Raw genomic sequence first — 13,808 nt, forward strand, 5'->3', positions numbered from 1 at the left:
CTTTGTGCAGATGTCTTCAAATAGCCATAACTTCTTCATTTCAGCTCCGATTTGTACATCATTTAAAGTATTGGACTTCTGACTTCCTAATCTTTGAAGAGATATATGGTATGTCTAAAATGGACTTCAGGAAGTATACTAAATTTGTCTTCAAAGTCACATTATATGTTGCCACCAAATTTTGAGTTATAAATTTCCATGCAACTAAATCTTGCATCACGCCTCATTTCCCATGTTTTCTTGTCTTCTTTCTTACTCCATAATCGTCATTTCTCATCTCCCAAACTCATCACTACAAGAAATAAGATTTTTGGTGACGGTCGCCAACCGTCACCAAATCATATATATCTGTGACCAAAACTTATTGTCGCAGTCTTATGAAACCGTGACCGAGCATCACAGTATGAGGCGTAGCTAAAGGTATTGGTCACAGTCAGGTAATAAACCGTGACTATATGTTTAACCTTTAGTCACGGTCCAATAATGAACGTAATTAAATGTACACTTATAGTCACGGGTAAAATTTATCGACCGTGACTAAATGTAAACTTATGGTCACGATTAATGCCCTAAACCGTGACTAAATGTATGTTTATAGTCACGGTTAATAAAATGACTGTGACTAAATGTCAACTTTTGGTCATGGTCAGTACCCTAACCGTGACTAAATGTATGTTTATAGTCACGGTTAATAAAAATGATCGTGACTATATGTAATCCTATGGTCACGGTCAATGCCCCTAACCGTGACTAAATATAGGTATATGGTCACGGTAATTAAGTGACCGTGGCTAAACATTAAGTCTATTATGGCCGCTATCCCTAACTTTTGGTGACGATTCATTTTAAGCGTGACTAAAATCACACTTATGGTCACAATTTTTTAGTAGCCGTGACTAAAATATGTTATATTTTGGACATTGGTTTTTTATAAATTAAAATTTCCCAAACCTGTGATAAACCCAAACAAACCCAATTTAGACATGTATATGCAATTAAACAATTAAAGCAATTTCAATATATTACAATCAATTATTCCAAGCTAGTTAAAAACTTATATATCAATATAGGTCATTAAATAAAAAAAAACATAATATAACAAAAAAAAAAACCAAACAAACAAAAAACAAAGAGATTCAAATTTAGTTTCACATTCTAACATAATATAACAAATCAACCAACCAAACATCACATAATAGTCATAGAAAGCAAAAAAAGTTAGGAGAATCTATCATATAAATAAGTAGCATAATTTTCAAAAAAGTTAAGAGAATCTATCATATAAAGATGTAGCAAAATCTTCAAATGTCTATTGCTTTTGCTGAAATTGTTGCATCATTTGCATCATCTGTTCTTGAATTTGTGCTTGCATGTTTCTTTGCATTTCCATCATTTTTTCTTCAAACTCTTCTTTCACTTCTTCATGTGTCTTCTTTTGAACTTCTATCAACCTCTCTTCAAATGTTTCTTTCACATGTGAGAGTTCATCTTTCACATTTGAGAGTTCTTCAGTTGCAGTTGTAAACTTTTGTTCTACAGCTATTAGCATCTCTTGGGCGTTTTCAAGTTGTATTGAAAAAATAACTCCTAATCGCCTTCTACTAGTAGAACCAAAGATTGAGGTAGGAGTAGGACCAAATCCATACCCTCGAACACGACCATGCCTCTCTGGACCCATGACTTGAGTATATATCTCATCTACATATGTAGATGCTACAGATGTAGATGCTCCAGATGATGCAGAAGTAGAAGAAGATGTCCCCTCAGGTTGGGATAGTAATTGTTGAAATTGATCCTAGAATTATAAAAAAAAAAAATTGTTAGACTTTTAAAATAATTTAGTATGAGGCTATGATTGAAATACAAGTATATAAAATTTATTTACTTCATTACCATAATCTCCTTAGAATGATCATCAATAGGTGTCCCATCTTTTCTTGTATGTGTCAGGGCAAACATCTCAATTCTATTGGGCTCACTTCGATCCTCCTTCTTTTGTGCCTATTCTTATAAGTAAAACAATTGAGTTATTTATGATGAATTATTTATGTACAAACAAACCATATTAATAATAAATTTTCAACTTGTTCATATCGAATTTGAGCATAACTTTTTGATCCCGATGTATGCTTTATCACTTGTTTTGCCCTATTTGCCTTGTTTTTTTTTTTCTGAAATATCCTACATCAATTAAAAAATATCAAGTCACCTATATAGGTAATAGAAACATAATAAAAGTTATATGCATGAAGTATTAGGTTAGATATAACTAATAAATATCATTTTATGTGAATATGAGTATCATAAGATACATTATCAAGAAAAGATCATTATCTTTACCTTGGCCTCAGGTGTACCCCAAAAGTGGATGAGCCACCTCCAATCATCATCCGATAAGTGTGGAGGTTGATGACACAATCTCTCCTCATCTGTATTATAAGGGTTATAATACTTGGCCTTCATTTTATTTCTATAGCTTCTAAACAAATTTCCACAACATTGAAGAATGTAGCTCTTGCATGTTTCTTCTAGTTCATATTTTTCCTATATTGCATTAAAATGTCATATTTAAATAAGAGGTATCATTTTTAAACAATAACATTACAATTTAGATTGAATAGTAACTAGCATATACCAATACTAAGGCCCAGCTCTTTTCCTTCACATCTTCACTAACATGATTCCAATCTTGAACTTGGATGGGTACATTGTGTTGAGAGCGCACCAATGTTCCCATATAGCTTGACAATCTTTCCCATTTTCCATCATAAACAACTTGCCCTCTGGTATTGAATCATGTAGTTTTTTTTTCTCCGGGTTTCATACTAAGTAAATCTAAGTTACGTGTTAGGCCACGTGTTCTCTTTTTGCTAGAGGATGAACCTATTAAGAGTAATAATGAAATTAAAAGAAACATAATTTACTTATCTTATATAAAATTAAACATTAAAAACCTATCATTCAAGAAATTAAATATATGTAAACACATTTATCATATGTAAAGTTAAACATAATCTTCTTAATCATACCAACAACAGAAGGATCTGAAGAATCAGAAGGATCAGAACTACTAGGAGTAGTAGTTGCAGCAGGTACATGTCTAAGAGTTGTTGTAGATTGTCCAACTCATCTTCTAGAGACATTATTTGTACTCTTCCTCTTCGATGTGACATTTCCTACATAATAAAGTAAATTAGAAAAAGTAATACAAAATAAGTTACATAAATAATTGAAATAAATTACAATTTGTATATCTGGTAAGTATATATTTATGTACTTACCAATACTATTAGCTACACATCATCTATATCATCATCATGAATGAATTCATTATCTCTTTCAACAATGTTTTTTTGTCGTGATAGTAGAACATCTGTTTGGATAGTTTCTTCTGCAATATCATTTCTATCCCAATTGATTAAATCATTCTCGATCAACTCATGCACATCACGTTGACTATTAAGTGTTATAAGCTGTTGATATGACTCTGGATCATTAGTAGATACTTTCTGATTCATATCATAAACCCCTCGAGTTTGTATCTCTACAACGGTGTGCCAATTTTCCTCATTTGAATTTTGAACATAGAAGACTTGTTTTGCTTGAGATGCAAGCACAAATGGTTCATCTGTGCATATGGTATGTTCAAAATTCAAACATGTGAACCCATATTCATCCTTCTTTATTCCCCTTCCACTATTGATTACATCCCACCAGTCACACTTGAATAAAATAACTCTATTTCCACCAAGGTAATGTAACTCAATTACATCAGTTAGCACACCATAGTAAGAAACATGACCAGGAATTGGGTTCTTATCTCTTGCACTTGCAAAGCTTGATACCTCTGCGGTCACAACAACTCCACTATTTTGAGTTTTTTTTCCCTTTTCTCGTTCTCTTGTGTGAAATCTGAACCCATTAATGATGTATCCTCTATAACATGTAACTGATGTACTTGGTCCACGAGACAATGATAGTATGTGTTCAGAAATTGGACCTTCATGTCGCATTTGTATAATCTATAGATTCAAATATAAGATGTTAATACATACATGTGTGTTAGATAATAGAACAATTTATGTAGTGAATGAACTTACACGTTCTTCAAACCAACTAATGAATTCTCTTTTGTGAATCAAATCTACATCTCGTGCACGAATACAAGGCTTAACCCTTATAGATTGCTTATGCTCTCTGATAAAAATGAAAAAATTAATTATAATGCTCACAAAGACCAAAATTAAATTTTTGTATGAGAATTAATATAAATTTTTATTCAAATAAGTGTCTTACTCAATAAATGACGTCACTTCCTCACAATTAGTCAACACATATAAATGTGCTTGGGACCATTCTTCTGTGCTAAGAACACGAGATGTTGACTTTCCTATTGTACGTCCCATGCATTTGAAAATGGTTAACCCTCCACCATTTGTTATGTTATTTTCAATGACATAATTTCTTTCTTTAAGGTCATGCTTCGTTTCAACATCATGCAAATATCTTGAACAAAAGGTTGCACATTCTTCTGCTATGTACCCCTCTGCAATAGAACCTTCTGGACGACTCTTATTACGGACATAAGACTTTAATGTACGTAAATACCTGTCATTCCACAACATGATAGATTTGTTTCATGAACTATACGAAACCTAATATACATAAGATTAATTGAATGAGAACATACCGCTCAATAGGATACATCCATCGATATTGCACTGGTCCAGCAATCTTTGCCTCACTTGCAAGATGAATAGGTAAATGCACCATAACATCAAAGAATGATGGAGGAAATATTCTTTCTAATTTGCAAAATGTGACTATTATGTCATTCTCAAGGTGCTCTAATTGATCAGTCTTTAACACTTTAGAACACAACTGTTTGAAGAAACTACATAGTTCAACTATAACAGCACAAACATTCTTATGTAGAACTCCTCAAATTGCAAGTGGAAGGAGTTGTTGCATGAGAACATGACAATCATGAGACTTCAACCCAAATATCTTTATTTCATTCACTTGTACACACCGAGAGATGTTAGAAGCATAACCATCTGGAACCTTTACTTCTTTCAAAAATTTACAGAATTCCTTTTTTTCATTTGAAGTTTGTGAATAGCATGCAGCAGGCAACATAACCCTATTCTCTCTTTGTATGGGGTGAAGTTGATCTCTGATACCCATAGCTTGCAAGTCAAGACGACTATTGAAGTTATCCTTTGATTTACCATCGATACTCAACAAGGTGCCAACTATACTATCACATATATTCTTTTCAATATGCATTACATCCAAATTGTGACGCAAAATGAGGGTTTTCCAATATGGCAATTGGAAAAAAATGCTTTTTTTTTTCCAATTGTGCTCAAGTTCAACATGTTCTATTTTTCTTTTTGCTGACATCTTATTTTTTGATGTCTTCCCTAAAGTAATATGTTCCATTCCATCTAATTAATGTAGAACATCTTCCCCAGACAAATGTTTAGGTGTTGTTCTATGCTCTTCATTTCCATCAAAGGACTTTTTATCACGTCGAAATCTATGATCAATCGGAAAAAATCGACGATGACCCATGTAACACCATTTTTGTCCATTTTGTAATCGATATGAAGAACGATCCTTATTACAAATAGGACAAGCAAATTTCCCTTTAGTACTCCAACCCGAAAGATCTGCATATGCAGGAAAATCATTGATGGTCCATAATATAGCTGCACGCATACAAAAATTTTGTTTTGTTGAAGCATCATATGTTTCAACTCCAACCTCCCATAAGTCATTCAACTCATCTATCAATGGTTGTAAGTATATGTCAATGTCATTCCCAGGTGCAGTTGGACCAGGAATAAGTAGTGACAACATGAAGAATGTTTGTTTCATACACATCCAAGGTGGTAAGTTATATGGAATAAGAACCATCGGCCACATACTATATGAAATTGACATATTCCCAAAAGGATTGAACCCATCACTTGCTAAACCGAGCCTAACATTTCGAGGTTCTAGCGCAAATGAAGGGTGTACATTATCAAAAATTTTCCAAGCCAAAGAGTCCACTGGATGCCTCATCATCTCACCTTCCATGTGACCATCAACATACCATTTCATGTGAGAAGCTGTCTTAGATGACATATATAACCTTTGAAGCCTTGGTTTTAAGGGAAAATAACGCAAGACCTTAGTAGGAATTTTCTTTTTCTTTACTGACTTAGTGAACTCATTTGTAGAATGATCATCACTCGATTTCCATCTGGAGACACCACGAACAACACACTCATTTGCATTTGCATGCTCTTTTGAATACAACATGCAATCTGAGGGGCATGCATCAATTTTGATATAATGAAGGCCAAGGTCACGAAGTATTTTTTTTGCTTCATAATAGTTGCTTGGCAATGTCTCACCCTCCGGAAGTGCTTCCTTTAACAATTCAAGCAACATTGTAAAGGACTTATTGCTCCATCCATTAAGACACTTCATATGAAATAATCTTATGATAAAAGACAACTTTGTGAATTTTTTACACCCTGGATATAGTTCGTGATCTGCTTCTCTTAACAAATTATAAAATTTGTTTGCATCCTTATTCGGTTTTTCAAACTCCTCATGCACATGTGGACTTCGTTCAGATTCCTCATTTGGCATTGACATTCCAAATGCATCATTTAACATTTCTTCCATCTCATCATGCATATCAGACTCATTAGTGCTAGTATTTGCAGGTTCACAAAACTCATATTCCCCATGCATCAACCTCCGCACATAATTTCTAGCTATCCCATTGTCCAACAAATGGTCATACATGATTTCCCGCTTCTGCATAACACAATTATTGCAACGAAAGCAAGGACATGGGAGCATTTCTTTTCCAGGTGCATTGGTAAAGGCAAAATCTAAGAACTCCAAAACTCCTTTATGATATTCACTACTTACTCTTGACTTCTGCATCCAACTCTTATCTATTGGCATTTTTCTCGTACTTCCGCAAATTAAACCCTTCAATCACATAACAATGAATCTTCATATCAACTTATAATGAATGTGATATGTTTTTATCATCTCAAACTCATATATTTGGTAGTGGTTCCTATCCCATTTAGAAATACATAATCCCTATGAATCAATCACTAACATGCTTAGTTTCATTTTGATAAAATTTTGGCAGCATTTCCCCATAGTTCTCCAAGTACACGAATTGGCTAAGGTATAAACATACTATTAGTTAGCTTAACTAAACTGCTAACAATATGTCACCTTGTCCAAATATGCACCCAGAGAACAAGGGGAATCACTGTCAAATCTTATCAATATGTTAAAGCATAAGCGTGTGATTTCATAGATATTATGTATTTCCAAACTGTCCAAACAGACAATTCAAGCATCATTTGCAGACAATTCTACCAATCATATACAAAACATATAGGTTGAAAACTTGAATATGACCACAATAAATAATCATATCCACACGTCTACAACTTATATGTTTTTAATATATGATAAAAGAGACATTTGTCAAGCAAGGATACTTGAACGGGAATTCTAAGGTTTTCTAATATGAAAATGAGTAAATGATAAAATTAATGAAAAATAATATTAGAAAAAAATAGATAAAAACGCACAATGAGACTAACACATTCGATAATTTATATAAATGAATTACTAATATGTCTATTGCATAAAATCAATGAGGGTTAGTTCACAAATAACAATAATAAAATAAAAAATCATAGATAAGGCCTCACAATAGATGCAACATATGCATATCTTAGATCATGAAGTAACGAAAGGGTAAGGTATAAATAAGATGAAACAAAACAAAAATTTTCTTAATTTTCTAATTTGGGTGCAAAACAAAAAATTTCTAAATATTCTTATTCTTTTTCTAGAATAGGTTTGATATTATTTTTACTTATTTATTTTTAATAAAAAATGGTTTTTGTTGAGAAGTTGTTTTGGAAGTAGGATATTATTTGAGAGTATATTTAATTAAAAATATTATATAAGTTTACTATCTTTAAACTTTAAAAACTAATTACTTTATTTAAAAAAAAAAAAAAAGACAACTTATAAATTAAATCATAAAAAGAAAGATATAAATTTGAGAATAGATTTTATTTGTATCACTTTTAAAATTTTTATTTTTTATTTTTTACTTTTGACAATAATTAAAAATGTAAATATTTCACTAAAGTCAAGCATGGTTTAATTAATAGTTCTTAAATTATATTTGGGAATTCAAAGATAAAAAAAAATTATTTTCTCCATCTATTTTTCATGAAGGTACATATAATATAATTAATAGTTCTTAAATTATAATTTTCTTTATATCTACTTTCTATGTTTTTTATCTACTTAAAATATCATGAATTTTAGATTATAATATATATGCAGATTCATATATAAACCCAATTTTTTTTATATAAATAATTCATTTAAAAATATTGTGAAATGCATTTTTTCATAAGTCACATAATTATTTCCTTAAAATATCATGAATTTTAGATTATAATATATATGCAGATTCAGGGCCTATATCCAACTCAGCATTAGTAGTTGTAAAGTGTAGCTTATGTGGATTGGGGGTTTGGTTGATTGCCAACTCAAACTCTATCCAAATATATATATATATATATATAATATATATATATTATATATATATATATATATATATATTAAAGGAATTTGGAATCAATGAAAATTAAATGTATTCAGTCAAAATTTTAATAAATCACGTATAGGAAGTTTTATCTAATCTAATTTATTACCTAAATTCAATTCAAACTCTTTTTTTTTCTTTTTTTAAGAAAAGTGGGTTTTGACTCACTTATTTTTAAAAATATATAAAAAATAAAAAATAATTATTTGTATATATAAAATAAAATATCTACTTGTATCTCTTATTTGTATCTCGACGCCTATAAAATAGTTGCCAACTAAGCTAATCAATAATCCATCCTTTATTATTTTATTCATTTCATAATTCTAATTTATAAAATTTCTTTAATCATGTAAGTTTGGATGCATCGAGGGATTTACTTTAACTTTAATTAATCCACCATTGCAATCCAGTTCGCACCACCATTGTAAATTTCTTTATTTATTTTAGGATGGAAATGATTTGACTATGACATGATGTCATGCCACATGGAAAATCATTAAATTTTAGGGACTTACTGTGGGAGCTATTACATACTTAAGTTTCATTCTATATTATTAATTGTATAATGAATTTATTTAGAAAGAATTATGATTCAAAATTTTTAATAGCATGTTTGATAATTATTTTTAAAAAGAGTTTTATAAAAGAGTTTTAATAATTATGTTTAATAAAACAAAGGAATATTTAAAAATTTAAAATATTTTTAAAATAAATTTTATGTATAATATTTTATTTTATATATTTATATAATTATTTTTTAAAATAGTTATTTGTATACAAACTTTTCCATAATTATTTGTATCTCTTATTATATAATTAATAGTTCTTAAATTATAATTTTTTTTATCTACTTTCTATTTTTTTTTTTTATCTACTTAAAATATCATGGATTTTAGATAGTTGGTAATATGATTTCCCAAAGCTAAAAAAATATTATTGAAAAGGCAATTTAAAATTACTTTAAAAAAAAGGATAATTTTAATTTAAATTTAAAATTGTCTTTTAAAAAATATTTTAATATTTAATTGAAAAGGCAATTTCCTAATACACTTAATGGGTATCATAAAATTTAAAATAATTTTTAGGACTATCTTAAAAAATATTTGTTTAAATTACCATATCCTTAACTAAGTGTGACATATGGTATAAAAATCTATCTTACGTGGAAAATAATATTCATAAAAGTGATGTGTCTTAATTGTATGACTATTTGATATACAAATAAAATATTTAAAATTTTCTAAAATATTATTGTTTATGAGACTCATAAATAGGACAAAAAAACAAAGAAACAAAGCTACAGAAATGTGAAGTGTGGAATATATAGTTTTAATCCATATCAACATGTTCACAAACTCAAAGCTACAAAAACAAAGAAAAAACAACATTGTTGAAAACTAATCAAATTTTCAACAAAATAATTAAACCCAATGGAAATAGACAATTGAAGAGAATGCAACACACAAAATAAAAATTCTTTCATTACACAGTAACAATGGAAATAAACCCAATAACAATGAAATCAAAATTAAATCATAGAAAAAATAGAGAGAAACTAGAGAGAAATTGTACCTTAGGAAGTAATTAAGTGTGGTTTTTCCAAAAACACCAAAACCCTATAACAATGGAAATAAACCTAATAACAATGGAATCTCAAACCTAATCACAAACATTTCCAAAATACCAATTAACAAAACCCCAAAAAAAAATAATCCCAAAACTCACCAAAACCTAGAGAGAAACGATTTTTACGGGAGTTTCTTGGAGGTGGCTTTGGCTTTACGGACCATAGCTTCCATGGGGCTTCTTTGGCATGACTTCCATAAGCTTTTTCCGGCAATGGCTTCCTCCAAGCAATGGGGGTCGTGGGTAGGTTTTGTGGGTTTTATGGCCATGGGTTTTGGAGAGGAAGAGAAAATGGGTTTTGTTGGCAGGAGAGAGAGGCCTTATATTGGAAATGTTTGTAGGAGAAGGGTTTTACTCAATGGTTAAAATGGATTAAAACGTTGCCTGTGTCTTTTATATTGGAAAGTCAATGGTTAAAATGTTGGCCCACATGGTTAAAATATTATATTGGAAAGCGATATATTATATTGGAAAGTGATGCGAGACTTTATATTCATGGCTTTATATATGGTTATTATCAAATCTCATTTTAACATTTTATGGGTAAAAATGTTGGTCGTGGTTATTATCAATTATTTTAAAATTTTAAATTTACAATTATTTTAAAATTTAAAATTAATTTTGAAAGTTCAATGTTTTACTCAAAGTGTTGTTTTAAAATTTTTATTAAGTTTTATAAAGTTTTTCAATTTTTAAATTATCAAGTTTAAAATTTAAAATTTTATATTAGAAATTTACCAAGTTTTATATTTTAAATTTTTTTATCAAGATTTAAAATTTTAAAATTTACAATTATGTATGAGAAAATTATCAAGTTTTATATTTTAAAATTTTTATTTTCAAAGTTTTATCAAGCTTATCAAGTTTTAAAATTTTATATTAGAAATTTATCAAGTTCTATATTTTAAAATTTTAATAGTTAAACATGTTTAGTAAATTTAAGTTTACTAAAAAAAAATAACTGCTCTTAATGATGTTAATATTAATAATGATAAAATTTAATAAAATCTTCTAATAATAACTTATCTTATTATAAAACCTATTATTTATCATATATAAAATGTTCTTTTTCTAAAATAATTCAAAGGTATAGGCAGTGTTTGCTAACGAGCTTTTAATTATAACAGTTTTTTATTCTTAATAATAAATAAATAAATAAATAAATAAGTAAACCATAGAGGGGAAACAATTTTTTGTTCTTAAAAACAAAAAATAAGATATTTTAAAAAAATATTAATATTTTTAGTTATCTTAAATTGTTTTCACTTATTAGAGTAAAAGATATTTTCAAAAATAATTATATAAGTACAAAGAATAATTAAAAATAAAATATAACATATAAAAGTTATTTTTTAAACATATTTAAAAACATAAAAATATATTAAGAATATTATAGGTTTCTAAATCGACTTTTATTTTAAAATACATCCGCAAACAAATTTTTAAAAATGTTTTAAAAAATCGTTTTTGTATAACTGTTTATGAAAATGTCAAAATACTTCACAAATAAAACTATAATTTATTAGTATTTTTGTGGGCCTTAGGTGCTAGGAAATGTTACATGTGCATTCTACTCCTACTCTGTCTTCATTATTTTCAGTCACGTGTCTCTTTATATCTTGTATCAATTTATTATTATTTTATCATATGGTATCATTTTTTCATATTTAATGATATTAATTTCTACCTTATCCCATATGCTTGTAGCTTAATTTCATCATACATTTGGACAACAGAATTTCAGACTTCCATTTGGTACTAAATATAATAAACATAAACAGAGAATGGTGCGTTTAAGAATATTTTTCCATGAATTTTAACTTTATAAATTTGTTAATTTTACAAATTTAAGAATTATAAAAGTTTAGAACTTTTATTTTTAATAATAAACAAAGAATGCTATTTTTGTAGTTATAAACTGTTTTTGTATTGCAAAAATCATAAAGATTAAAAAATATTTTATGATTGAAAATTAAATAAAACTATAAACAATTTTAGTAATTGTTCATATTAAAATTTAGTTATCACGACTATTGATACTTTAAATATAATAAGAATTATTTATCATATATAAAATCAAAATTGTTTTTTAATTTGCTAACTCACTTGCATTTAAACTTTTTATCAAATAATATCAAATTGAACCATCATATTTTTAAACTAACATATTAAACTTTATTTTGCTTCTTATTAAAACATTAATCATAACAAGGAAATAAATAATTTTAACTAAAGAAAAATAGGTAACACACTAATTTGTTTCTTAACTTAAAAAAAATATAGTAATATAACTTTAAACTTTTTATAATTAATAAGAACTATTATTATTACTATTAATGATATTTTCTATTTATGATATATATATATATATATATATATAATATATATATATATATATATATATATATATATATATATAATTTCTAAAAAATTATAATAGATAACCCAAAAAATGGTTTAAAATGAATAATAGACTTTTGGTCACGATTATGTGAACCCCGTGACCATAGGTTCAAAATATTTAAAATAAATCTCTATGCATTTAGTCACGGTCATGAGAAATTCGTGACTATAGGTTCCCCTACAGTCACGGTCAATCAATGACGTGACTAAAAGTCACAATATATATATATATATGGTCACGGTTTCACAAAAAACCGTGACTAAAACATCTTTTCGTTACACTTTTTGTCACGAATGATAAAATTACTGTGACTAAAATTATTGGTGCCAAAATTTCCCTCCTCCATAAATTTACAAATAGTCACGATTTCAAAAAAATACGTTACTAAAATACCCTCTCATCAATACTTTTGGTGACGATGGATAAAATCATCGTGACTAAACATGTTTTTTTTTCCACATTAACACATATAGTCACAACTTTATCCTGACTGTGACAAAATAATATCTTTGGTCACTATATTTGTGGCTGTGACCAAAGATTCGTCATTAAAAACCTATTTTTTTTGTAGTGCATGATATCGTCTTCTTGCCTTTCCTCATGGTCCATGAGTCTTGACTCGCTTATTTCCTTATTTAACCCTTTCTTGATTTTTCAAAATTTAAAGTGATTCAACTTGCACCCTTTTCTTCCCTTGAATCTAAGATAAATCTCCAAAATACAAGTTAAACTCATGGTTAAGGTCTTAACATCGATTTAGATAAAGTTGGGTGATTTGAGTGTTCTTTGATCCATAAATCATATTGAATATGTGTCATTAGAGCACATATTTTGGTTCCAATTAGAGATATAAGACTATTAGGGACAAAAAGGGTGCTAGAAGTCAAATGTAAGGCAAACGGATTCATAGAAAGACACAAGGCCTAATTAGTGGCAAAAGGTTACACCTACAAGGAGGGTGTTGGCTATGAGAAAACCTTCTTATTAGTAGTAAGGTTTGTCTTAATTCACCTCATTCTAGTTATTGTTGCTCATTTAAAATTGTATTTCAAAAGAAAGAGCTAGATGAAAAGATCTATATGGATCAATTTGTAGCCTTTGTGGCAAATGGACAAA

General features: G+C 28.6%; 1 protein-coding gene and 1 long non-coding RNA gene across 2 annotated transcripts; both read right to left on the minus strand.

The window, feature by feature from the left end:
* Window positions 1–1,257: 1,257 nt before the first annotated feature.
* On the minus strand, window positions 1,258–2,713 carry LOC117909578. The gene is made up of 4 exons (XM_034823635.1): window positions 2,636–2,713; window positions 2,341–2,544; window positions 1,894–2,001; window positions 1,258–1,795 (listed from the first exon to the last, which is right to left on the minus strand). The coding sequence occupies exons 2-4, from the start codon at window positions 2,461–2,463 to the stop codon at window positions 1,310–1,312; spliced, it is 717 nt and encodes a 238-aa protein (XP_034679526.1). The 5' UTR covers window positions 2,464–2,544; window positions 2,636–2,713; the 3' UTR covers window positions 1,258–1,309.
* A 426-nt stretch (window positions 2,714–3,139) lies between these two features.
* LOC117909606 lies at window positions 3,140–10,490 on the minus strand. The gene is made up of 3 exons (XR_004650410.1): window positions 10,388–10,490; window positions 10,235–10,278; window positions 3,140–3,176 (listed from the first exon to the last, which is right to left on the minus strand). It is a non-coding gene; the product is annotated as an uncharacterized LOC117909606 (long non-coding RNA).
* Window positions 10,491–13,808: the final 3,318 nt, after the last annotated feature.

The sequence above is a fragment of the Vitis riparia genome, chromosome 19, assembly GCF_004353265.1.
Source record: "Vitis riparia cultivar Riparia Gloire de Montpellier isolate 1030 chromosome 19, EGFV_Vit.rip_1.0, whole genome shotgun sequence".
In the NCBI taxonomy this organism is placed as follows: domain Eukaryota; kingdom Viridiplantae; phylum Streptophyta; class Magnoliopsida; order Vitales; family Vitaceae; genus Vitis; species Vitis riparia.

Bases quoted from the DNA above. Each gene is read 5' to 3' on its own strand.
- LOC117909578 (XM_034823635.1), bottom strand. From the start codon at position 2,463: ATGAAGGCCAAGTATTATAACCCTTATAATACAGATGAGGAGAGATTG. The intron at 2,002-2,340 runs GTAAAGATAATG...TTATAAGAATAG, and splicing joins GGGGTACACCTGAGGCCAAG to GCACAAAAGAAGGAGGATCG. The intron at 1,796-1,893 runs GTAATGAAGTAA...TTATAATTCTAG, and splicing joins ATCATTCTAAGGAGATTATG to GATCAATTTCAACAATTACT.